Source organism: Triplophysa rosa, linkage group LG4 (genome assembly GCF_024868665.1).
Source record: "Triplophysa rosa linkage group LG4, Trosa_1v2, whole genome shotgun sequence".
NCBI classification, from domain to species: domain Eukaryota; kingdom Metazoa; phylum Chordata; class Actinopteri; order Cypriniformes; family Nemacheilidae; genus Triplophysa; species Triplophysa rosa.
This window is the reverse complement of record NC_079893.1, coordinates 26,453,228-26,476,128: the sequence shown is the minus strand read 5'-3', so window position 1 is coordinate 26,476,128 and position 22,901 is coordinate 26,453,228. Positions and strand designations below refer to the sequence as shown.

Sequence of the window (22,901 nt, the reverse complement as noted above, 5' to 3'; positions counted from 1 at the left end):
TGGGTTTATTTTAACTGATAGACACAGAATATTAAAAAAAATCAGGGGAAAAAAATGTTATATAAAGGTTATAAATTGATTTGCATTTCAGTCAGTGAAATAAGTATTTGATCCCCAAGCAAAACATAACTTTGTACTTTGTGGAGAAACCCTTGTTGGCAAGCACAGAGGTCAGACATTTCTGATAGTTGGTCACCAGGTTTGCACATGTGTCCGGATACATTTAGTCCACTCCTCTGTCAATCTTTAAGGTTTCTTGGCTGTCGCTCAGCAAATTGGAGTTTTAGCCTCCTTCACAGAGGTTCTATAGGACTAGGGTCTAGAGACTGGCTAGGACATTTAATGTGCTTCTCCTTAAGCCACTATTTGGTTGTCTTGGCAATATGTTTTGCGTCTTTGTCATGTTAAAGGCTCATCCATGACCCATCTTCAGTGACCTAGTTAAGGGGAGGAGGTTCTCGTCCAAGATTTTACGGTACATGGGCCCGTCCCTCAGCCCCTCAATGCGGTGAAGTCATCCTGTATACCTGTAGCAGAGAAAAAGCCCTAAAGCAGAATGTTTCCAACACTGTGCTTCTCTGTAGACATGATGTTCTTGGGCTCATAGTCAGCATTTCTCTCCCTCCAAACACAGGAGTCCATTTTGGTCTCACAGCAGTGCCAGCACTTTCGCCAAAGCCTTTTCTGAATCATTTTTATGTTCATTGTCAAACTTAAGACGAGCCAGGCGGGCCTTCTTGGGCAGGAGGACCTTGCGGGTGCTTCAGGATTTCAGTCTACTGTGGCATAGCGTGTTACCAATGTGTTACCAATGTTTTGCTTGCTAACTGTGTTCCCAACTGTCTTGAAATCATTAACAGGCTTCTTCCGTGTAGTTCTGGGCTGATCTTTAACATTTCTCATGATCATCTTTACCCCATTGGGGAAATATTGCAGGGAGCTCCAGAACAAGGGCATTTGATAGTTATTTTGTATATCTTCTATTTCCAAATAATCACACCAACAGTTGTCTCCTTCTCACCAAGCTTCTGTCTGTAGCCTATTCAAGGTTTGTGCAGGTCTCCAATCTTGTCGCTGACATCCTTTAAAACCTATTTGGTCTGGACCATGGTGTTGGAGAGGTTGAACTGGAAGATACAGATTCTGTTGGCAGGCATCTTTTATATACATAACAAGCTGATTTAGGAGTACTTTCTTAAAGTGACAGGACTAATCTGTGGTCCATATAGGCACATAACCAATCTGTGGAGCCAGAATTCTTGCTAGTTGGTAGGGGATCAAATACTTGTTTCACTGACTGAAATGCAAATCAATTTATAACCTTTATATAACATTTTTTTCCCCTGATTTTTTTTAATATTCTGTGTCTATCAGTTAAAATAAACCCACCATAAAAATTATAGACCCTTCATTTGTTTGTAAGTAGGCAAACTTACAAAATCAGCAGGGGATCAAATACTTATTTCCCTCACTGTAGGGGTGTTGCGTTTTAAGTACGTGTCCCAGATTGAAGAATATTCAGCACATATGTATTAGCAAACTCGGAAAGGGTGAAAGGTGTCGGTATGATAAATACTCTATAGTTATAGAAGTCACAGTTGTCATGGCAACTTGGAGCTAACACAACCTACGGTCTGTTGGCGTATGTTCATACACACACACATGCAAAGAAATATGAGTAAACGTTTGGCTAAATATCTGTTTTATAACACTTGTGCGTATGCAACCTCTATGCAAAATATCATATTTGTAAGGGATCCAACTGATATTTTTGCTCTTGATTCCAATATCCGTAAACGTTTATGGTTCTTGGTCTTCAGAAAATGCCATATGAGTTGATGATTGTATGTGAAGATTCAGTATTATGAAGTTTTCTAATTGATTAAAAATAAAAAAACACGAAAAATCTAAAATAAACAAGATTGTCCAAATAAAGAATCAGCTGCTGACAAATTCAAGTTAAAGTCTTCTCAGTAATCAAATTCCAACACTTCTATTCAAAATATTTAATGAACATATACAACAACATTATTGTTGTTAGTATTGGACTATCGATTTATTTTTTTTACTGCTGTGTGTAATCAAAACATATTACTCAAACCTACATTAATAGCTGAGGTGTGGCAGGAATAGATTGGGGGATACTGCCATCTAATGGCTAACATGTGCACCTTCACTATTTTTATTTGAATTCACTACACCTTGTTTTAATGTAGTATTAGCAGGAGGTGAATAGACCAAGAGTGCTTTATTTGTATTCCGTAATACCATACAGAGGTATTGATTTACTGTAGTATGGTAATGCCTTTGGATAGACAGGTACGGATATCTATTAGTCCTTCCGCATAATGTATTCTCACACACTGCACACTCTTTCCAACAGTTGTATCATAGCAGATATTATTTGCTGTTTCATATCTCATTTCAATGTTTGTGAAGATTTCTATATATCTATTTAAAGCATAATATGTTTATTTATTCTATTATGTAGAAACTCAACACAGGGGCATATCAGAGAGTTATTGGGATGTATCATTAAAGTGGATACAGGAAGTAGCATATGCACAAATAAAAAATGTAAAGACTGCTCTTTGGGTGAATGTGTTAATATACCAAACGTTAAGTACTTCAAAACTTGTTTTGATACCCTTGGATTCTAAGACGACACAAAAGTTATAGTCTCTTTAATTTCTACGTTGTTTATGCTGTTGTCGTTGTTTGGCCCTTTTCGAGCATGAATTACCTGTTGTGGATACAGACAACACTTCACAGCCCAGAATGTTTATACTAGGTGACTTTTAAAGTTTATTGAAAGGTGAGAAATTATGATGTTTAATTAAGCTATACTGTAATACTATGTCTTCTGAATGATTTTGTTTGCGCTGCAGAATAGATTGAACTGTGTTCTATAGAAAACAAGACATAAAACGTATATTGTCCACTTGTACATGTTTAAGTATGTGTTTGTGTTACAATTCAATCAGTTTTGTGGTTATATGTGTCTTTTTATTTCCAACAAAATGTGATTTTTTTTCAGAAAGCACTTTATTTCATGTCAGATGTGATTTATTATGTTCAAAGTTAATTTGCCCAAAGTTCTAATTTGAATAATGAATCTAATTTATTAGATTTATTTTGTTCTGTTTGCCATGTTTAAAGTTTACAGCACATGTAAGTTGACCCATTACCCTAAGGTGCAGTGAATCAATTGAATAATAAAAAGATATTGTTTAAAAACATGCATTCTTTCTTTTCTTTCTTACGTTTTTAAAACACTTTGAAAGTCAGATTGAATTTATATAACCCAAATTTATACAATTACACTATGCTTTGCCAAGTAATAGACCTTTGACCATAGACCCTTTGGTGTCCTTTATAACACAACGAGTTATGGATTAGTTAACAGCATTGGATTGACCTTTTGCCAATACACAAGTTGGGCACTATTGTTATCATACTATGAACAGAATAGGCCCTATCTATCAAATTGATTATAATATTAGTGGTCTGCAAACAGAATCATAAAACGGTCAGTTCTGGTCCTTGATTCTGATTGGCTGAGCGGAGTTCTAAGCCGTTATAAAATACCCCAGTAATTAACCCACTGCTTCTTGGGGCTTATTGCTTTATTATTCAACAATACGCAAAGCTTAACACTTGCATGACATTTTCACTCACTATTGATTCATATTAACACCCTTTATTTATTTAGGTGTGTCTAGTTAATGTAACAATTTACTTTAAAACTTACACTTTTACATTTTTTACAAGACTCTTTTTAAGGACTTTGTGAATAAATAGCTTAAATGATCAATAAATAGCTTATGTAAATAGAATGTAAAAACGGGTTGCTTAAACAAACATTGCCTGACACATAACCACTTCATTGACTTTAAGACCCAAGATAAAATACAAAAAAATTACACAATTGTGTAAAAACAGGAATGAAGCGAACATTCTTTCAATTTAAACACATTATTTAAGAACCTTGTTTTAACTTGTATTACTTGAATTTTGTTCAATAAGAAGGAAACAGCCAATCGTAGACTTCAGTTTCCCGTGCGTCTAGATAGATGGAAAATGCGTCCAATCATCGTACAGTAACTGTCTTACCTCACGAATTGCGTCGCTCAGTGGGCGGGCCGAGGGTGTGTATCCGCAATGACAACAGGAAGTGACTGCCTACTGGTTTAATCTCTCGCCGATTTACGCACTCTTTATCTCACTTGACAGTCCGACAGCTACGCAAGATTATAAACAAGTAAAAACTCATGACTTCAGCCTTATCGATACTCGCCGAGATGACGGCGTCTAAACAGGCCTGAGATCGGTCCTCGCATAGCGAGCGCACAGTGTCCTTGCCAGACATCAGACAGTCGATTGAGCAGCTCGACACTGGATATAGCTGCTCAGTTTACAGGAAAAGTGTGAATATACAAGGGGGATTGTTGGAGATGCCGGTTTCAACGTGAAGGTAATCTTTAAAATATTTAATACAGTTTGTTGTTACCTAAATGTGTAAGAGGCTTTAGGTGCACTAGTGCTACACGATCCCTAACAGTTAACATCAAAATCAGGCCAGTAGATGTAGATGTCAGTAGATGCGATCTCCATCGGAATTAGACAGTACCTGCCTATTTAAATATGAATGTATTTCTTTTTAAAGATATTGCAATTGGCTGCATCAGTGTACTGCTTACTGCATACTACACGCAACAGCAGTACATGTACATCTTGTGGTTTATCTACGTTATGTGCTGTAGTCCTCGATTTATTGCACAAAACCTAATAATTTATAATGGTGGTAATGTTGTCCTCCATTAAATAAATAACAAGAATTCAATTTATTACATTTATGCATTTGGCAGACGCTTTTATCCAAAGCGACTTACATTGCATGATACTATACATTTGTTACTATGTAAGTTATGTGCAATCCCTTGGATCGAACCCATGACCTCGGCGTTGCTAGCGCCATGCTCTAACCACTGAGTTACAGGAAAGTTCCATTTTAAATGTAAACTTCTCATTTATTTTGTACTATTTGTTACACTGTGTGATACAGTATATATACAGTAAATACAGTAGGTCGTCCAGGTATACTATATAGCTGTACTCTACAGGAATACGTAGTATGATAGTTTGCTGTTTCAAAGGCAGCCACTATGATGACCTAGGGTCATTCACATACTTTTTTTAAGGAGTACTTAATAGTCACATGGTGTAAAATCATGCATGTGCCGCCACTTTCCCCGACCGGTCATGTGCACAAGGATTGAAGGAACAGAATTTGCATTGTTGTGCAATTCCGTTCTCTCTCTCATTCTATACTTGCTCTCATTTGACTGTAATCTCAAACTTCCTGCTGATAAACGGTGGAAAAGGAAGGCAGGACATTACCACTTACCATTATAGTATGTGTTTGAAATCTTGTTCACCACACCCGTCCTCATGTGACCTACTTGTTACCAGTAGACAGGTGATTGTTTATGCAACACCCAGGTGGAATGTTTTTTCAATAGTGTTTATTGCGACGTGGATGCAGGGAGCAGTTAATATTGCGTGACTGATTCATGGCCTTACAAAATGTACTGTGGCTACAACATGATCAGGTGACTGGGTCAGTATTTGTATTACCAGTATTCCCACACACATGAAAATATGAAATACTGTGGTTGTACATGTTTAACCATTAAGAAAGATCAGAGTCATTTTTAATGTGTCAGTTGTTTCTCAAAGACAGCATTGAGATGGGGAGACATTTAAAATTCAGTCTCAGATGTCGCTCCAAACCCAGGAATCTCACTTATGTCTCCATTGGAGTTTTGGTGGCGATCCCAACAACTGTCATTAAGGCTGTAACATGAACTTGAACATTTCTTATAAATTTACCCAAAACCTGATTATCTAAATTAAATGACTAGTTCACCCAAAAACAAATATTCTGTCATCATTTGCTCAACCTCTTGTCATTTCAAACCTGTATGAATTTCTTTCTTTCTTCCACAGAACACAAAAAAAGATATTTTGAAGAATGTTGTTAACCAGCACCCATTCGCTTTCATTGGTTTCTTGTCCATAGTCCAAACAGTAGACGTGAATGGGTGCCGGTGCTGTAGTTTTAAAAGTACAGCCAGTCTGGTTTCCCACAATAAAAAAGATGTGATGAGAAATTAAGGAACCTGTTGTAATTCTCAGTTTCATTATTTCCCCTCTTGTTACCGCATCTTTTTCTTCCACGTTTCTCCCTCAGGCTGAAGTTGTTCTGCGATGCTGTTGCCTACAGCCTAAACCATGAACTCCGTATCCCCCAGTGCGGTTCAGTACATAGTGAGCGGTGGTGCTCATGAGGACAAGCCCCCACCGCAGTCCAAACGCCTCATCGGCCATGGGTCTGTGACCGATGACATCAAAGAAAGTTCTGGAGAACTCGATGAAGTGGATCGTCTCAAGGCAAAGTTCATGTCAGCATGGAACAATGTGAAATACGGTTGGTTTTCATGCACGTTATTCAATTATTAAGAATATTCAAACTCGACTGTAAATAATAACGTGAATTCTTGGTTCCTTTTTTCTTGGTTATTTTTAAAGTGCATGTTCAGATCCAGCTGCAGCCAGGGTAAATGTTTTTATCTACATGTGTTTCCCAGGCTGGGCTGTCAAATCTAAAACTGCTTTTAATGCGACATCTCCCCTGATCCTTATGGGCCAGTCGTATGTGTTCAATACAGAAGGTGAGATGCTCAATGAATGCTCAATGCTCAATGAACAGCTTAAAGTGATAGTTCACCCAAAAATGAAAATGCTGTCATCATTTACTCTCCCTCTTGTCATCCTCTACAGAACACGAAAGAAGATATTTTGAATAACTTTGTTAACCGGCACCCATTCACTTGTATTGTATGGACACAAAACCAATGCAAGTGAATGGCTGCCAGTTACCAACGTTCTTCAAAATATCCTCTTTTGTGTTCTGCGGAAGAAAGAAAGTCATTCAAGTTTAGAATGACATGAGGATTTTCATTTTTGGGTGAACTATCACTTTAAATTGTTTCAAACTCTTTGCTCGTCTTCCATTGCTCAAGCAAACACATAGTCCCGCCTCAAACTCACACAATTAGTTGAATCGATATTTCCTCTGTCTCCTAAACTAGATGAGGTGGAACGTTTCCGGCAGATGTTCGTATCCTGCGTCTGGCTCACCTACAGGAGAGAGTTTCCTCAGCTGGAGGGTTCCGCCCTGACCACAGACTGCGGCTGGGGTTGTATGCTGCGCAGCGGACAAATGCTGCTGGCGCAGGGATTAATGCGACACTTCATGCCTCCAGGTCTGATCGAACTCACTTTCCTTTTGTTTGTAAATGAAATAAACCAACAATATTTCGATAGCTTCGATTGTGATATATTCCAATATTTCGTCTCAGCCCTATAAATGATCATTATGACAGTAAATACAGTTTCAATCCGAGTAAAACTAGTGCTCTGCAATAAATGCTGTCATACTTTTAAAGAAGAAATCTCTAAGCAGTATCGCTGTCAAGTGTTAAAATCTCATTCAAACGTTCTGTGTAACCCAGACTGGAGGTGGGCAGATTGTCACCCGCTATCAGATGTTGATTTTGAGGTGCTGAGGCCCAGTTCCCCCTCCCGCCCGGCTGGCATGTCCCTGCCGTCCTTCACATCCTCGTGGTCCAGCCCTGTTGCTCAGAGGAACCCGTCCTCTAGCAGTAATGAGGGTCAGAAACCGGTCCCCAGACAACAGCCTTCAGTCAGCCGGCACCCTCAAGTGGAGGCCGTTCACAGGAAGGTGGTGTCGTGGTTCGGAGACCAGCCCTCGGCTCCGTTTGGCGTACACCAGCTGGTGGAGCTGGGAAAGGAGTCCGGGAAGAAGGCTGGGGACTGGTACGGTCCGTCTGTAGTGGCACATATGCTGAGGTGAGAGAGGAGGCCGGTTCAGTTCAGATTCTGAAATGACACCATGTATTTTCTAATGTTGGTCTGTTTTGTTTTTCAGAAAAGCAGTGGCGAAAACGAAGAGAGAGTTGCTGAACGTTGCTGTATATGTGGCCCAGGACTGCACGAGTGAGTCTTCACTTCCATCATGTGTGATTTAAACTGTTATCTCGTGTGTTTGTAGGTAACGGTGATCTCACGCTTGTGTCTATGTGTGGTGTGCAGTATATAAAGAAGATGTAATGCAGTTGTGTGACTCGGTGGAGTCCAGTTGCCCGGGATGGAAATCGGTCATCATTTTAGTGCCAGTACGACTGGGAGGAGATTCATTAAACCCCTCCTACATTGAGTGTGTTAAGGTATATCTGATATACGCACATTCATTAACATATGTGCTAAAATTCAGAAACAGTTCCCCTACAAATGAAATTCTGTCTTCATGTACTCTCCCTTAAATATGTATAAATGTCTTTGTTCTGATGAACACATAGAAAGATATTTGGAAGAATGCTTATAACCAAACAGTTCTTGGCCACCATTGACTACCATAGTAGGAAACATTGCTTTATAAATTTCTTTGTTCTGTTAAACACAAAAGAAGATATTTTGAAGATTGTAAGAAAGCAAACAGTTCTGGGGCACTTTTGACTACCATTGTCATTTTTCCTACTATGGGAGTCAGTGGTGGCCATAAACTGTTTGGTTACAAGCATTCTTCCAAACATCTTTCTCTGTGTTCATCAGAACAAAGAAATGTATACAGATTTGGAACAACTTAAAAGTGAGTAAATGATGACAAAAACAAGTTTGGGGGGGTGAACTGTCCCTTTAATTCGATCTTAATATGCATCATGTTGACATCTGTCAATAATGAACAATCTGTCCTTTTTAGAGCATACTGAGGTTAAAATGCTGTATAGGAATTATTGGAGGGAAACCCAAGCATTCCTTGTTTTTTATTGGCTTTCAAGGTACGTTAAAGGCCTGGTAAGCATTATTTGCTGATTGGATACTATGTTTTTGTCTGCTATCTGATTGGCTCTTTGTTTTTAGATGAGCAGCTGGTATATCTAGACCCACACTACTGTCAGCCAGTAGTTGACGTCACCCAGGGCAACTTCTCTCTGGAGGTGAGACAGGAGCCAAACCGATTCATTTGTACTGAAAACATCACTTGCATTAGAGAAGTTCTTCAGATTTGACGAATAAATGAGTTAAAGGGAAAATGCGTTGAAAGATTGGAATTATTCAACTTTCTGAATCATCAGGTTGCAGAAAGGCATATCAGAGCCGGTAGTAGATGTTTTTTGGATCATACAGTTAAGAAATTATTAGTATTTTTTTGCATTGTGACATTATTGTTATGCATAAGTATGTTTCCTTCTAAATTCTCATTTCCATAATGCGTTTTTTATTACTTAATTAATTAGTTTAATTATTATTTCAATTATTCTCAGTTGTGATTGTTTTTAGGTCTTTATTGTTGCATTATGATAATGAAAATTAGGGGAGATTATGCCATGAAAACAATCTGATCTTTAAAAAAAATCTTTAATTGTTAAAAATAAATATGTTTTTCTTCTTTTTGTTTTTGTGGTTTGAGATAAAATATGTTAAAATTCAAAATTCAAACATTTTCTAGTCAAATAAAAAATGGAAATAAAATCAGTAAATGTTATTATATTTGTTGTTAAATATGTTGAATTTTCTCGCCTTGTTTAGTCATTTCACTGCAACTCGCCGAGGAAGATGAACTTCAGTCGCATGGATCCCAGCTGCACTATCGGCTTCTATGCACGTACAAAGAACGATTTTGAGTGTTTGTGCTCGGCGGTCAGTGACGTATGTATTTCAGTTTCATCCAGTAAAAAATAAGCTTCATGAAATTTCAGAGTTCATAATGATATCAAAACATTTTTACCAGACAATATCTGTTTACTTGTATGTTGGTTTTCCTGTGTTCTAAGCTTACAGCTCTAGTACTATAGGTTTTCTAAATGGCACAAATCCCATATTTCTTTACTCACAACCTGTGTCTTGTTCTGTTCATCCAGGCCTTGTCGTCATCTAAAGAGAAGTATCCCATCTTTACATTTGTAGAGGGCAGGGGGCAGAATTATGGACTGGAGGAGCACAGCGGGGGGCCTGTGGACTCTACTTCACACATTTTGCCGTTCAACAGACAGAGCAGGAGCAAAAGAAGAGGAAGCACGGATGAGTTTGTGCTCCTGTGAGGAGCGTGAAGGTTGTGTGAAACCTTGTAAATGCTGCACTGACATGAATGAAACTGCTGTTTGTGTGTCATTCACAATATGATGACCGCTTACAAGGGAGCCTTCGGACACAACAGTATGTTCTGGTCGTATTTCATTCAAAAGAGACCAATTTTATTTTGCATAAGACAACTTATTTTAGGACCATTAAGATTGCATTGTTACATTACATGTCATTTATCTATATTCACATTACCATAATCCAAAACAAAACTTTATCAAATCCAACTTCATATTTATATATGTTGGTAGTATTTATTTTGCTACGTTTCAATAATATTGGTATTATGGGAATAAGAATTCAGGGACCTAATATTCATAAAAATAATATCACAATGCTAAAAAAACTTAGTTGTCCTGAAAATAGGCTTAATTGTCTTCATGCAAAATGTGATTTCTTTTTTATTGCTTTTGAAAATGGTATGTTATATAATTGGGAAATTTTTGTGAGATTTACCTGTAAATGTGGCTTAGGTCTACGCTCTGGATGTGGAGCTTTCTGCATCATCGCCGTTTTTAAACATGCTGCTTTATCTTTTGTCTCTCTCACATATGAAACAAGATCCTGCTGTTGCGTTGCTGTGTCTTTGAAGGTAAATGGGTCTTTTGAGTATTTTGCTCTGAGACTATGCTCTGTAACTGGATAAAATTTGAGTGATTGTGGGTAATATTGACATGGATGTTGAGCACCAGTCTGTTGCTGTTTGATGTACTTAATTTTCTACGTTTAAAGAGCACTGCAGTGTGCTAGTGTGTGTGTTTTGTTTTAAATCATTGTGATACTTTTGAATGTGTTCTCTTATTTAATTGTCTATTTTAACAGGGATCACAGCCTTACCTCCTCAAGCTCTCATAGACTGTGTGTCGTTGAATCTGATGCTGGAAGCTGTCTAGATGTTTAATGTCAGATTTTTTTGCCATTTCAGGTCAACAGATGTACTGTAGCTGTTACTGTTTAAAAAAGCTTTATTTTTACAGTTGTAGTTTTTGTTCACTGTTTCGAAGATGCTTCGGATAAAGTTTAACTGCTGTCACTATCTGAACCTAAAGTTTTCGAACTGAGATTTTTGTGTTTTCTGTGGGACCAGTGGACAGCAGGACTATGCACCTGTTTGTCTTCTGCTTTTGTGTATTAATTATTTTTTCTCAAAATTGAAATTAAACCAGGTGACAATTACATTTTTTAAAGTGAATTTACTTTCTCATTAACTAACATTTTTCATCAATATATTATTTTATTTAATAAAATTTATTCGGATTAGCAGATTTTTTTCTAGTCGAATATGCGACTTTTATTTTGATGTCGTGTGAAGGGCTGGGCGCTGACTTCCGGCTTGCTGAGATCAGACAGCAGCGGCAGTAGCAGCTTCAGTGCTGAAATCAGGGCGGATTCACGGAGTCTGGTGAAAGATGGACAGTCAAGGCAGGAAAGTGGTGGTCTGTGACAACGGGACCGGGGTGAGTATGACCCCGAGCTTCACACGGGTCGGCTCGGCCTGGATGACGCTTTATTCGCCGTCTGTGCGGTTTTATGAAGGGTTGTAGAAGAGAGATGCGGCGGAACAGGAAGTGTGTAGATTGCACCTTATTTTACACGGTTATAGTTGTTTAACACACGACCTGTATGGTGCAAAACATGCAATGATTAAATTATGCAGAAATTATGAACAAGTGATGATTAAAAACGTTTCGGCATGTGAATGTTTTGCCGGATTGTATGTCGGTCCGTCCGTCCGTCGTAATGTGATTAACATTTATTTGATTTTTAATGAGATCAGTTTATGAATATGTGTTGTTGGGGATGTTATGTCCATAAGCACATTTCAATAAATGAAGCTCGTGTGTTTGTGTCTATGAAAGGGATGATAAAGACGATCTCAGACTCACTTCCGAGTTTGTAATCTCACATCTGGCCAAGAAAGGAAATGACATGTTAGCAAAAGCAGAGGAACACATTTTGCTTCATTCTTTCTATATGTCTGCTATTAGTTGGTAATAACATGATGCTTTAGTTTATGCTATGGTAGTGAAACGTTATATTTTTCCAACGTGTCATATAGAAACACAAAGCAATAAATTAATTAATAAGTAACTTAGGAAAATCACACAAATTGTATTAAATTCAACAGTGGGTTTTGATTTTGCTGAATTTCTGTGTGCAGACCACTATTGGAACTTTTCATTTCATTTTATTTTTTTATTTTTACTACGCACATCACCCTAAGGAAATAAAGACCAGTGAGTGAGTGGTCATAGTTTTTAGTAGATGCACCAATGTATCGGCGTCCAATATTTGATCCATATTAAACCACCGCCATATCAGATATAGCATGATAAACTTTGATATAACAAACTGATAGTTTAGTAGTGTTTGAGGATACCGATGTCCAATTTTTTTTTTCTTTGTAAAAAATGTAATTGCAACATACATTTGCACTGCTCTGCAGAAATATCAAGAAGAGGGAAGCACAACTAAAACATTTAACATATCGGTTATAAGCCAGTAGTTGAATCAGTATCAGTAAAAAAAAAACGATTGTGTATCCCTAGTTTATTGACTTTTATCTTGCCTGCTGTGAAATGTGTCAAGTCATCTCATGTGTTCTCTGTCTTCCTCTCCTCAGTTTGTCAAATGTGGATATGCCGGCTCTAATTTCCCCGAGCACATTTTTCCAGCTCTGGTCGGGAGACCCATCATCCGTTCCACTGCCAAAGTGGGAAACATTGAGATTAAGGTAAAGTTTCCTACAGTAGAGTATATCATCAGCTAAATAATTATTGCTCACACAACCACTGATGTCTGGTTTGTACAAGACTTTGTAAAACTTCTGTTTGACAAAATCAGTCATAATAATCTAAATGATCTGATTCATCAGATTCAGTTTAATTGAAAAAAATACAAAGCATTTGACATTGAGACTCAAATCTTATCCCTGTGTGACTTGTAGGACCTGATGGTTGGCGATGAGGCCAGCGAGCTGCGCTCCATGCTTGAGGTGAACTACCCGATGGAGAACGGCATTGTGAGGAACTGGGATGATATGAAGCACCTCTGGGATTACACCTTCGGGCCTGAGAAACTCAACATCGACTCACGAAACTGCAAGATCCTGCTCACGGAGCCGCCTATGAACCCTACCAAGAACAGAGAGAAAATCATTGAGGTTTGTGCGTCTGGTTGTATTTCTTTCATTTAGCTCAGTAAGGTTTGTGTTCATATGAGTTTTGACCTTTTTCTCTCCATGCAGGTGATGTTTGAGACCTATCAGTTTTCCGGGGTTTATATTGCCATCCAGGCTGTACTTACACTTTACGCTCAAGGTATGTAAATTGGATCTAATAAATGGATATGAGATTGATACGAGCATAGCACTCAAGTTATTTTATTACAAAATACAATAATTGGCAAATAAGAATCTGTTGAACTATTCTAGAGAACTGTGAAATACTCTTGAAGCCTTTTCACACTTGAAATCGTTAACCCCGGGTTATTCTAAACCCCAGGTAAACAGAATCCGGGGTTATCTGTTTCACGTTTCACACTGCTTATAATTTACCAGGGGTTAAGAGATAACCCTGGGTATTCATAACCTGACGTTTCACACTGTACGTCACTAAACCCTGGGTTAACATTCTTATTTGCATATTTGCGGTGTCAACAATCATGATTGGAAAAATACTGCAGCGTCAAACTGACTGAATAAAAATAGCGTGTGGTCCCTTTAAATCACAGAATACCTCGTTGTTCTGCATCTGGGAAAAAACGATGCCTCGCAAATCCTTTTTGGCTGTAAATAAATAAAAAACTCAAAGGATTGTTTACACAGCGCACAGTTTCTGTCAATGTGCACAGCTTGTGAAATGAGGTAAGCACTGTTCAGTTTTTGATTGGGTGTCCGTTGCAAAGTGTCTGGTCGTATCATTCTACCCCAGCTTCACTTCACACGTTTGGCACCGCAATGCAGGGTTAACCCTGCAAAAGCGGGTGCTAACTCTGCTTCGGAGCAGGGTTTCATAACCTCGGGTAGAATGCGGGGATAACCACGCTTCAAAATTACAAGTGTGAAACGTTCGTTTACCCGGGGTTAAAAGCGGGATTTAGAATGAAGATAACACGGGGTTAAGCGCAGTGTGAAAAGCCCTTTGGTTAATTCATTTGAACAACAAACTATACAAAGAAAGACAGTTAAGAAAATAAATATTAAAATCCCAATATTGAACTTATGAAAAATTGTTCTCACATTTTAAAGACTAAGATTGTATGTGCTTGCAGGTTTGCTGACGGGGGTTGTGGTGGACTCTGGTGACGGTGTCACTCATATTTGTCCAGTGTATGAAGGTTTCTCCCTCCCTCATCTCACACGCCGTCTGGACATCGCCGGGAGGGACATCACACGCTACCTCATCAAGGTACAAATGTATATACTGTATGTATGTATGCAGAGCTGGGTAGTAACGAATTACATGTTATCTGGATTACGTAATCAGATTCCAAAAATCAAGTACTTGTAATTAGAGTAAACTACATTTTAAAATACTCGTAATCAGACTACAGTTACTTTTTTATGGATTACATGATTACATATTATTCACAGAATGGTGGGGAGGGTTTTAGAATCGCACAGAGATGCAAAATGGAGCGGCACTTAGCATTCGATGGCTAGATGTATTGACACTAAGGCAGTCAGCAAGTGAGTTTGGCATCGGGCCAAAAAAAAAACTATTTCGCAGCTAGATGGCGGGGCAGAACATAGTCAAAGGATAATTTAAGAAATTCATTGATTAAAAATGCAACTTGAAAAGCCTACTTCTAAAAATGTAGTTATTATATAATTACATAAAAGTCATATAATTATTTAACGTAGCCTATTTAACGTAACGTAATGTGTTTGATGTAATAACGCTTTTAATAACGGGGTATGCTTTTACGTCGTGTCGTGTGATGTTAACATTTAAGATAGCTAGAGAAAATGGCACTATCCTGACTTAAACTGAGACGTTTATTCAAGAAGTTTATTATAAACTGAAAACAATTAGGCTTACACATTTTCTGTCAGAGCGGGATCTGCGGGATTTGGTTTACCGGTGAGCGTAATGTGAACAGAGCGTTTGATTGGTCCGTGAGCGACTGAGCATTGAGCGCACAGTCATTGAGCGAAATATTAATAGTAGGCTGAAAAACAGCAGTTATGTTTCAGTCCAACATTCTGTGACATTACAGCCAATATTTTTAGTAATTTTTATTTGAGTGCCTAAAATAACTGTATAACAACTGATAAAGTAAATTTAATTTTCGTTACTTTATTTCCGTGAACATATAGCTGCCATAGTGCAACATTCAAAATAAACGCACAAAAGATGAAATGCACTATGAACACCTTTATTATTACTGGGGTTAATAAAAGAAACAGGCTCTAAAGAAAAATAGACCAAAACAAGGGGAAATGCGGTCTTAAAACGTCAAACCTCAATCATTTCTAAAAGCGTCTTAGAATGTACTTTTAGAAACTTGGACAAAGTAGCTGCGTCTTTGAAGGCTGCATGCTTCCTCCAGAGATCACATTTGTCATCGAGGTTTATTCAGGTTTTATTTCAGAAAAGCAACAGTTACATTGGGTAAGTGACACAATGTCTTCTTAAGATAAATGAATATAAATGTTATAATGTTTTTTTAACTGAAATGAGTCTGTATCAAACCTCTTGTCGCCCGCGCACCTCTGCAAATGGACGAGGCGTTTGTAGTTGACGCGCATGCCGTTGTGCAATTATTCAGGCTCATGCGGTGTACATGGGACAATAATCCAGCAGCAAAAAAGTAAATCACCAAAAGGGCTGAGCGAGCGACTCTGAGATTGAGCGAGCAGAGCGGAATTTTCAGAAAGGTGCTCTCTGCTCCGCGAGAAATATTAAGGCCCAATTCACATTTCGCATCTTTTCCGCGCGCATATTCGTTATTGTAAATGTAGACGCGCGGCAGGCGCGCAGAAATAGGGGGTGACGCGCTCTTTTTTCAGGCGCGTCGCATCGAGATGAAAAAATCTCAACTTTTCAGAAAGGCGCAAGCGCACCGCAGTTCATGTTACAAGAACCAACCAGCCAATATAGACAAGCTCAGTGAAGACACAGTGGAGACACAGATGATCACAGCATAACTAAATCTAGTAGCAGAGTTATTGCAAGGTATTTTCTGTGCATATAATCCATATATCCTTTGTTTATACCTCCTCGTCTCAACGGCTATCGTGGCCCATGGTTGCTTAGCGACGACAGATGCCAGGAGAGCACAAAGTCCAGGCGCTTTGGAAAAAAAGGAGAACGCAGTGCAGCTCGCGTTTTCCACGCGGTTTTAGACGCGAAATGTGAATCGGGCCTAACGCTCCGCTTCGCTCACATGCCAGTTTTGGCCCGCGGGCCGCCTATTGCCGACCCCTGCACCCCTCGTCTCATCACGTGGGATAAGTGTCTTGTCATACCCCCTAGTATGACGAGACACTTATCCCACGTGATGAGACGAGACACAAGATTGGGTTCACGAAAACAAGACAAGATTTTTACACTATTTTAAGAATAGTCTTTTATTAAACTGAAAATCACAAAATGAAAAAATAGGTGCATTTTGATAATTTAGCTTAAATGAATGTCATTTTACGTCTGTTTTTATGAATTATAATATGATTTAAAAGTGGCAGGGCATCTTCAATACTAATTTCACCCTCAAACTTCATCATGCTGATATCACGAGACCTTGACGAGAAATCTTGTCACATTTTAATCTTGCGAGATCTTGTGACACGAGATCTTGTCACACCCCTAATAGACACCCTTTAATTTTTAAGGAAACACACGGGAAAACTATTCAGTGTTACTATCAGTAATCACTAACAACAAGTTATACAAGTGTTAGTATTTTTTCGTACTGTGCTTTAAAAAGAGGTTGAGGCTCTTGTTGGTGATAAAGAAAGGAATATTTTTCCTCGTTGTATCTGTCAAAAAGTACAGATTTATCCTGCTTCAATATATGTAACATCAAGTAAGATTTAAATCAAAAGTAATCTAAATGTAATCCAAAAGTAAACAGATTACATTACAAAAAATGTGTAATCTAAGAGATAAACACCTTAAGGCCCGATTCACATTTCGCGTCTTTTCCGCGTGCGTATTCGTTATTTTAAATGTAGAGCGCGCGCAAATAGGGGGCGACACGATGCGCACATTTTTCTAGGCACGTCGGCGCTGCATCGAGATGGAAATTGTTCAACTTTTCGGAGTGCCGCGCGCGCACCGCGGGTCATTTGAAGAGAGAAAGAGGCGCGGCTCGCGTTTTGCACGTGTTTTTAGACGCGAAATGTGAATCGGGCCTAACTCTCTCTCTGTGTCTGTTTATATTGCAGCTGTTGTTGTTGAGGGGTTACGCCTTCAATCACTCAGCCGACTTTGAGACTGTGAGAATGATGAAGGAGAAGTTGTGTTACGTGGGCTATAACATCGAGCAGGAGCAGAAGCTCGCTTTGGAGACCACCGTGCTGGTGGAGTCGTACACGGTGAGCAGCATTGGGGTTGATGATGTGTATTCAAATTGATGTGGAACTTGGTGGTGGTTTAACACCCTAAAACAGATTCAGAACTAACAGAGGGTGTTAAGAGAGTTTTTTTTATGTATGTGTGTGTAGCTGCCGGACGGCAGGGTGATTAAAGTGGGCGGAGAGCGGTTTGAAGCTCCTGAAGCGTTGTTCCAGCCTCACCTCATCAATGTTGAGGGAGTGGGCGTGGCCGAGCTGCTTTTTAACACCATCCATGCAGCCGACATTGATACCAGGTCAGTTTCTATTACTTTAGTATAATGATCTTGATGTAGTAATATAATCATCTTAAAATCGCGATTTGTAAATCTTTGAGCAACTTTTATCTCAGTTGAAAATTTCTAATAACTTTTATCTAGCTCAAGATTTAGCTCAGCTCGAGATTCGAAAAGATACACAAAAGGGGTTATAATGGTATTTTAAACAAAAAAACAGATTTCTTGCCAAAGTTTCAATGTTATTTTGTTAAACAATTGACAACATACATGGTTGAATTGAACTTTCGGTATCTAAATGATTACAAATATTTTATGAATTAAAATGTATTTAAAATAAAATAAAACAAAATTTTATCATAAAGTTAAGAAAGGAATTAAAAAGCTAAAGCTTAAGAGAGACCTTCTTAAAGCAGTTAATTAAACAAGTAATACATTAAAACATGTTGCCAACTCATGTAATAGGAATAAACAGACGACATATCGTAAAACAAGATGCATGTAGGATACATGCGAGATAGATGTTTTGTATAACAATGCATCAGTAAATGGTTTCATGTGGCTTTGTTTGCTGTAAAACCATATTAACCAAAGATTAGAGATTACTTTGGTCTCGCCACAGTAACCAGACCATGATATCTGTAATGCAAACGTTAATGTCTGCGGAAAATACTGCTAAATACGAAAGTTTCTTTTCATGTTTGTTAGCATGAACTCTGATGGGAGTTAAACTGTATCTATCTTCTCACCAGGGCTGAGTTTTACAAACACATTGTTTTATCGGGCGGTTCTACGATGTATCCCGGCCTGCCGTCCCGTCTGGAGCGTGAACTCAAGCAACTGTACCTGGAGCGAGTGTTGAAGGGAGATGTCGACAAACTCTCGGTACAAATAGCACAACACAAATAATCTGTAGATTTCCACTTTCAGACCTTTCAGTCTACTAGACTCTGACCACTAGGTGGCAGTATTTACATTAAGATCTATTTTACAATTTCACACTCCAGTAGGAAATCATTTTGCAGTTTAATAGTTTTCTGTTAATAATACCAGTGTATCACAGTTTTTTACCTGTTTTTCTGTTAATAATACCAGTGTTAGTAACTAAACATTTTACAACTTCTGAATGGAAAAAATAAGCTATTCCAATCTGTTAATGGATTTTATTTGGTCTCCTTGCTTTTTCACCAAATCCGTCTTCATTTCGTCTTTTTATAGAAATTCAAGATCCGCATCGAAGATCCTCCACGCCGTAAGCACATGGTGTTTTTGGGCGGAGCGGTCTTAGCAGACATCATGAAAGACAAAGACAACTTCTGGATGACCCGAGAGGAGTACCAAGAGAAAGGCACACGCGTTCTAGAGAAGCTGGGGGTTACTGTTAGATAAATCACACACACATACATGCACCGCACCAAACATCACATACTTGCACCCACATTATCCATCACGCCGGGTGACGTTTTGGCAGCGTAAACAGACTTTTTTTGGCAGACTGTGAGAATATACTTGAGGATACCAATCAAATACTTGAACTCCCTTTGCAATCCAAAAAACAAGTGCTCGATGTTTGTACGACATTCCAAATGTAACGGTTCGTAGCTGAAGAGGGAATAAAAAATCAAACCTGTTTACGCTGGCAAAATGTATCCTAAATAATCCCTCTTGTTCACCATATCATGATCTCATGTTTATTTTGGTTGCTGTCGCAGTCTACATTGACCCTAATGAAAAGAAATGTCACTCAAAAGACACAGGAGGATGGAGGTGGTGTGCAAGTAGAGAGACAAAAAGATGTATTTTTAAGACGACTTTAAGTATGTAAAACATCATTTTTTGTAATATGAATAAAAATAACAGCAGCCAGTTTGCTATTGAAAAGAAATGAAGATAGTAAAGATTTGTGGCCGACCGTATCAAATAATAGACATTCCTCTGAAGGCAGACTGCTTTTGCTGAATTGTTGACTTTCTTTAACTTGCTGTATTAATGTCTTTCTGTGTTTTTAATCGCCGCGCTTGACTTAAAGTGAAATAGCAGTAGGGACCAATACTCCCAATAAGGAATTCATGTGGAACAGTATGAATCCATTTCATTTTGGTACAGAAAATCTCTTTGCTGCATCAACTCATTTTAGTTTTAAGACTTTCATAAAAATATGTTTTTGAACGGTTTGAAAGGAAAACCATTAAATTGCATTCTGGTTGAATCTCATGAAACATGTTGGGAACGTCATCAACCTTCATTTAAGGACCATTTTGCATCACATCCCCCCTCACATTTCTCCTCAGTTTTAAGCTCTGGTCTGAATGTGACCTGGACATGTTTTCATGAGATTCATGCGGAACTAAACACGTTCAGTTGTAGTTTGCGCAGGTATCCGGGCTGCTGGTCTTAATTGTGGATTTAATTATCATGTCTGTTGTTCCATCGCAGTAACCCCGCGTCCTTCTCCCCGCTCAAACCAACCGCAACCGGTTTGTTTAGTCTCCTAACAAATATCAGTCCCGCTCTTTTCCGCTGAGGAACGTCACACCTTTGTTCACTTTCTCTCATTTTTCTTTTACGTTCTTGCGTCATGTTTTTGCTTTTTTAATGTGGGTTGTTGAGTCAGGACGCGGTCTGGGAATGGAAGGTGACGATGACACCCGGGTGACCGCCGGGCAAATCCGTGTCAGACGCTTCACTCCCAGACCAAAGGTGGCTTGAGATGTACTGATTTTTTTGCTCATTTGTAATATGAATGATATAATGATGGTATTGATGATGAGAATTTGAGTGTCTGTAAGCTGGATTTGCATTGTTTCTGTGTTTGGTCTTGGGTTTGCACACGATCTTCACACGTTGAAACAAATCTCACATGCATTCATCATTCCTGTGCCAAGTTTGGGTATTGTAGTTGGATCAAGACGTTTTGTTTGTTTGTTTTTCTGCTTTTTGTTTGTTTGTAGCGTACTGCTGGACTTGATTTAAATAAAGCAAACTGATTTATAACTTAACGCTTAAAGTGAGTCTTTTCAAACAACTGAGATTTTAACTACAAGTATTATGGTTATGTAAAAATGGTTAAAATAAAACCAAAAGCGGTGCTTAGTGTAGTAAAACCGTGGTTGATTTTCTGTAAAGCTGCAGGAGGTGTGTGTGTGTGTGTTTGACTGAGATGGTCGTTTTTCTTAATATGTGGCGTGTAACTATGGAAGCGCCCAAGGAATGACCGCCCATCTCTGTTACCATGGAGATGTGCTGTACACAATGTATTTTCACTCTGTTCTCTTGGAGCTGTGATATATATATATCACATATGGGCACTGGCTGGTTCATTTTTTCCCTTGACTGTCTAGTCCAGCTCATCCTTTTATAAACCAAAAGATTTTTAACGTTATGAGAATCAAATTTAACCACTTGTGTCCATAATGTCCCTTGGTTGTGTATGTGTATAAAATTCACAACAATATTTCTATATTCTCCCAAATTTCAAATAAAAATGTTGTTTCTATTTTCATTTATTTGCAGAAAATGAAAACTGTAGAACAGGTCAAAATAACAGAAAAAAGGTATTTTTTCAGACCTCAAATACTGCAAAGAAAACAAGTTTATATTCAATATATATGATAATTTTAATGTGATAACCTTTCAGTTTTTATCACAGTTTATATGTGTCTTGTCATGCTGTCAGTCTTTCACATTGCTGTTGAATGACTTTGTCACTCCGGAGGTTTGATTTTGTTGAAATTCAACAGACACGAGACCGGAATGGCCACAAAACATCTAGAAATGCTGATTAAATGAAAATTTGGAATAGTCTCTTCATTTTTTCTGTGGCTGTTTAATAGTTTCATGTGCGGGTGCATGTATGTATGTATATGTATTTTATTGGCCAGACAGTATCTTTAAAGGAAATGTGTCTAGGCAAGGAGGTATATCTTGCCCTGTCCCTCTTCTTTTAAGATTTGTCAACTTTATGTAGGTCTTTGTAATATACCGGTCTTTGTAATGTACCAGTCTTGTATAGTGAAACAGTTATGTGGCTTGATGAAGGGATGTGTGCGTGTGCCTGTGTGTAGAGGGGAGGGGTGATTGTTCACATTTGTTTCCGATTTTATTCATGTAAACAGGGGGGCTGTCAGACTCGGTGGGGCCTGTTTAAATTAAGTCCAGGCTGCTTTGCACGAGCGATTCGCTCGCTGCATTTTACACGCCACTTTGCACTGCTGAGACTGGTGATGTGTTTGCATAAATGCTTAAAATGTGTGGAATTCATTCTCAGTTTGACCCAAGAAATGGTCAATTCACTAAGGTTACAACCTTGTGTCACTATGGTGTTGTTGCTTATTTAGAGAGATAGTTCACCCAAAAAAATATGTGAAGAATTAATTTGCAAAAACAGATAACTCAGTTTTTACAATAAAATAAAACGTGTTTTTTATTGTGCATTGCAATTAACATCAATCAAACTGCAGTTGGGTTGTTTTGATTAAGTAATAATAACTTAATAAAAAGACTTAATGGTGTTAAGACTTATTAAGTAATAATAATTTAATAAGTAATAAAAAATTCTGTTTTTTGCAAATAAACTTTTCATACAATGAAAGTGAATGGGGACTGGGGCGGTCCATAAGAAGTACTTCCTAGGTCACACTACAGATGTGCACTATATTCCAAATGTTCATGATCCATAAGTCATAATTCCCTGGATACCTTACTCTCAAATATTTGTCTTTTAACAGTGTAAGAAAGTAAAATAATATTTTCTTACTACTGTACCTTTAAGATGCATCTTTACAGTGGTATGTCCCTTTTAATAAATCTATGTAATAATAAGTAACAAGTTATCTAATCTAAGCAACAGGCTACAGAAAACAGTGTTGTCCATATGTTAT

General features: G+C 38.2%; 2 protein-coding genes across 2 annotated transcripts; both read left to right on the top strand.

Moving 5' to 3' along the window:
• The first annotated feature begins 4,146 nt into the window (after positions 1–4,146).
• Positions 4,147–11,403, top strand: atg4da (autophagy related 4D, cysteine peptidase a). The gene is made up of 11 exons (XM_057332678.1): positions 4,147–4,474; positions 6,254–6,490; positions 6,651–6,734; positions 7,155–7,328; positions 7,578–7,935; positions 8,015–8,082; positions 8,179–8,312; positions 8,846–8,924; positions 9,007–9,083; positions 9,676–9,795; positions 10,008–11,403. The coding sequence occupies exons 2-11, from the start codon at positions 6,295–6,297 to the stop codon at positions 10,185–10,187; spliced, it is 1,470 nt and encodes a 489-aa protein (XP_057188661.1). The 5' UTR covers positions 4,147–4,474; positions 6,254–6,294; the 3' UTR covers positions 10,188–11,403.
• Positions 11,404–11,531: 128 nt separating this feature from the next.
• actr2a (actin related protein 2a) lies at positions 11,532–21,039 on the top strand. The gene is made up of 9 exons (XM_057332679.1): positions 11,532–11,684; positions 12,851–12,961; positions 13,175–13,390; positions 13,475–13,547; positions 14,500–14,636; positions 17,618–17,767; positions 17,897–18,042; positions 18,774–18,906; positions 19,240–21,039. The coding sequence occupies exons 1-9, from the start codon at positions 11,637–11,639 to the stop codon at positions 19,408–19,410; spliced, it is 1,185 nt and encodes a 394-aa protein (XP_057188662.1). The 5' UTR covers positions 11,532–11,636; the 3' UTR covers positions 19,411–21,039.
• The last annotated feature ends 1,862 nt before the right edge of the window (positions 21,040–22,901 follow it).

Excerpts from the sequence above, each read along its gene's own strand:
- atg4da (XM_057332678.1), top strand. The coding sequence starts at position 6,295 with ATGAACTCCGTATCCCCCAGTGCGGTTCAGTACATAGTGAGCGGTGGT. Across the intron at positions 7,936-8,014 it reads GTAGTGGCACATATGCTGAG|AAAAGCAGTGGCGAAAACGA; the intron begins GTGAGAGAGGAG and ends TTTGTTTTTCAG. Across the intron at positions 8,313-8,845 it reads CCTACATTGAGTGTGTTAAG|AGCATACTGAGGTTAAAATG; the intron begins GTATATCTGATA and ends TGTCCTTTTTAG.
- actr2a (XM_057332679.1), top strand. The coding sequence starts at position 11,637 with ATGGACAGTCAAGGCAGGAAAGTGGTGGTCTGTGACAACGGGACCGGG. Across the intron at positions 13,391-13,474 it reads ACAGAGAGAAAATCATTGAG|GTGATGTTTGAGACCTATCA; the intron begins GTTTGTGCGTCT and ends CTCTCCATGCAG. Across the intron at positions 18,043-18,773 it reads GCAGCCGACATTGATACCAG|GGCTGAGTTTTACAAACACA; the intron begins GTCAGTTTCTAT and ends TCTTCTCACCAG.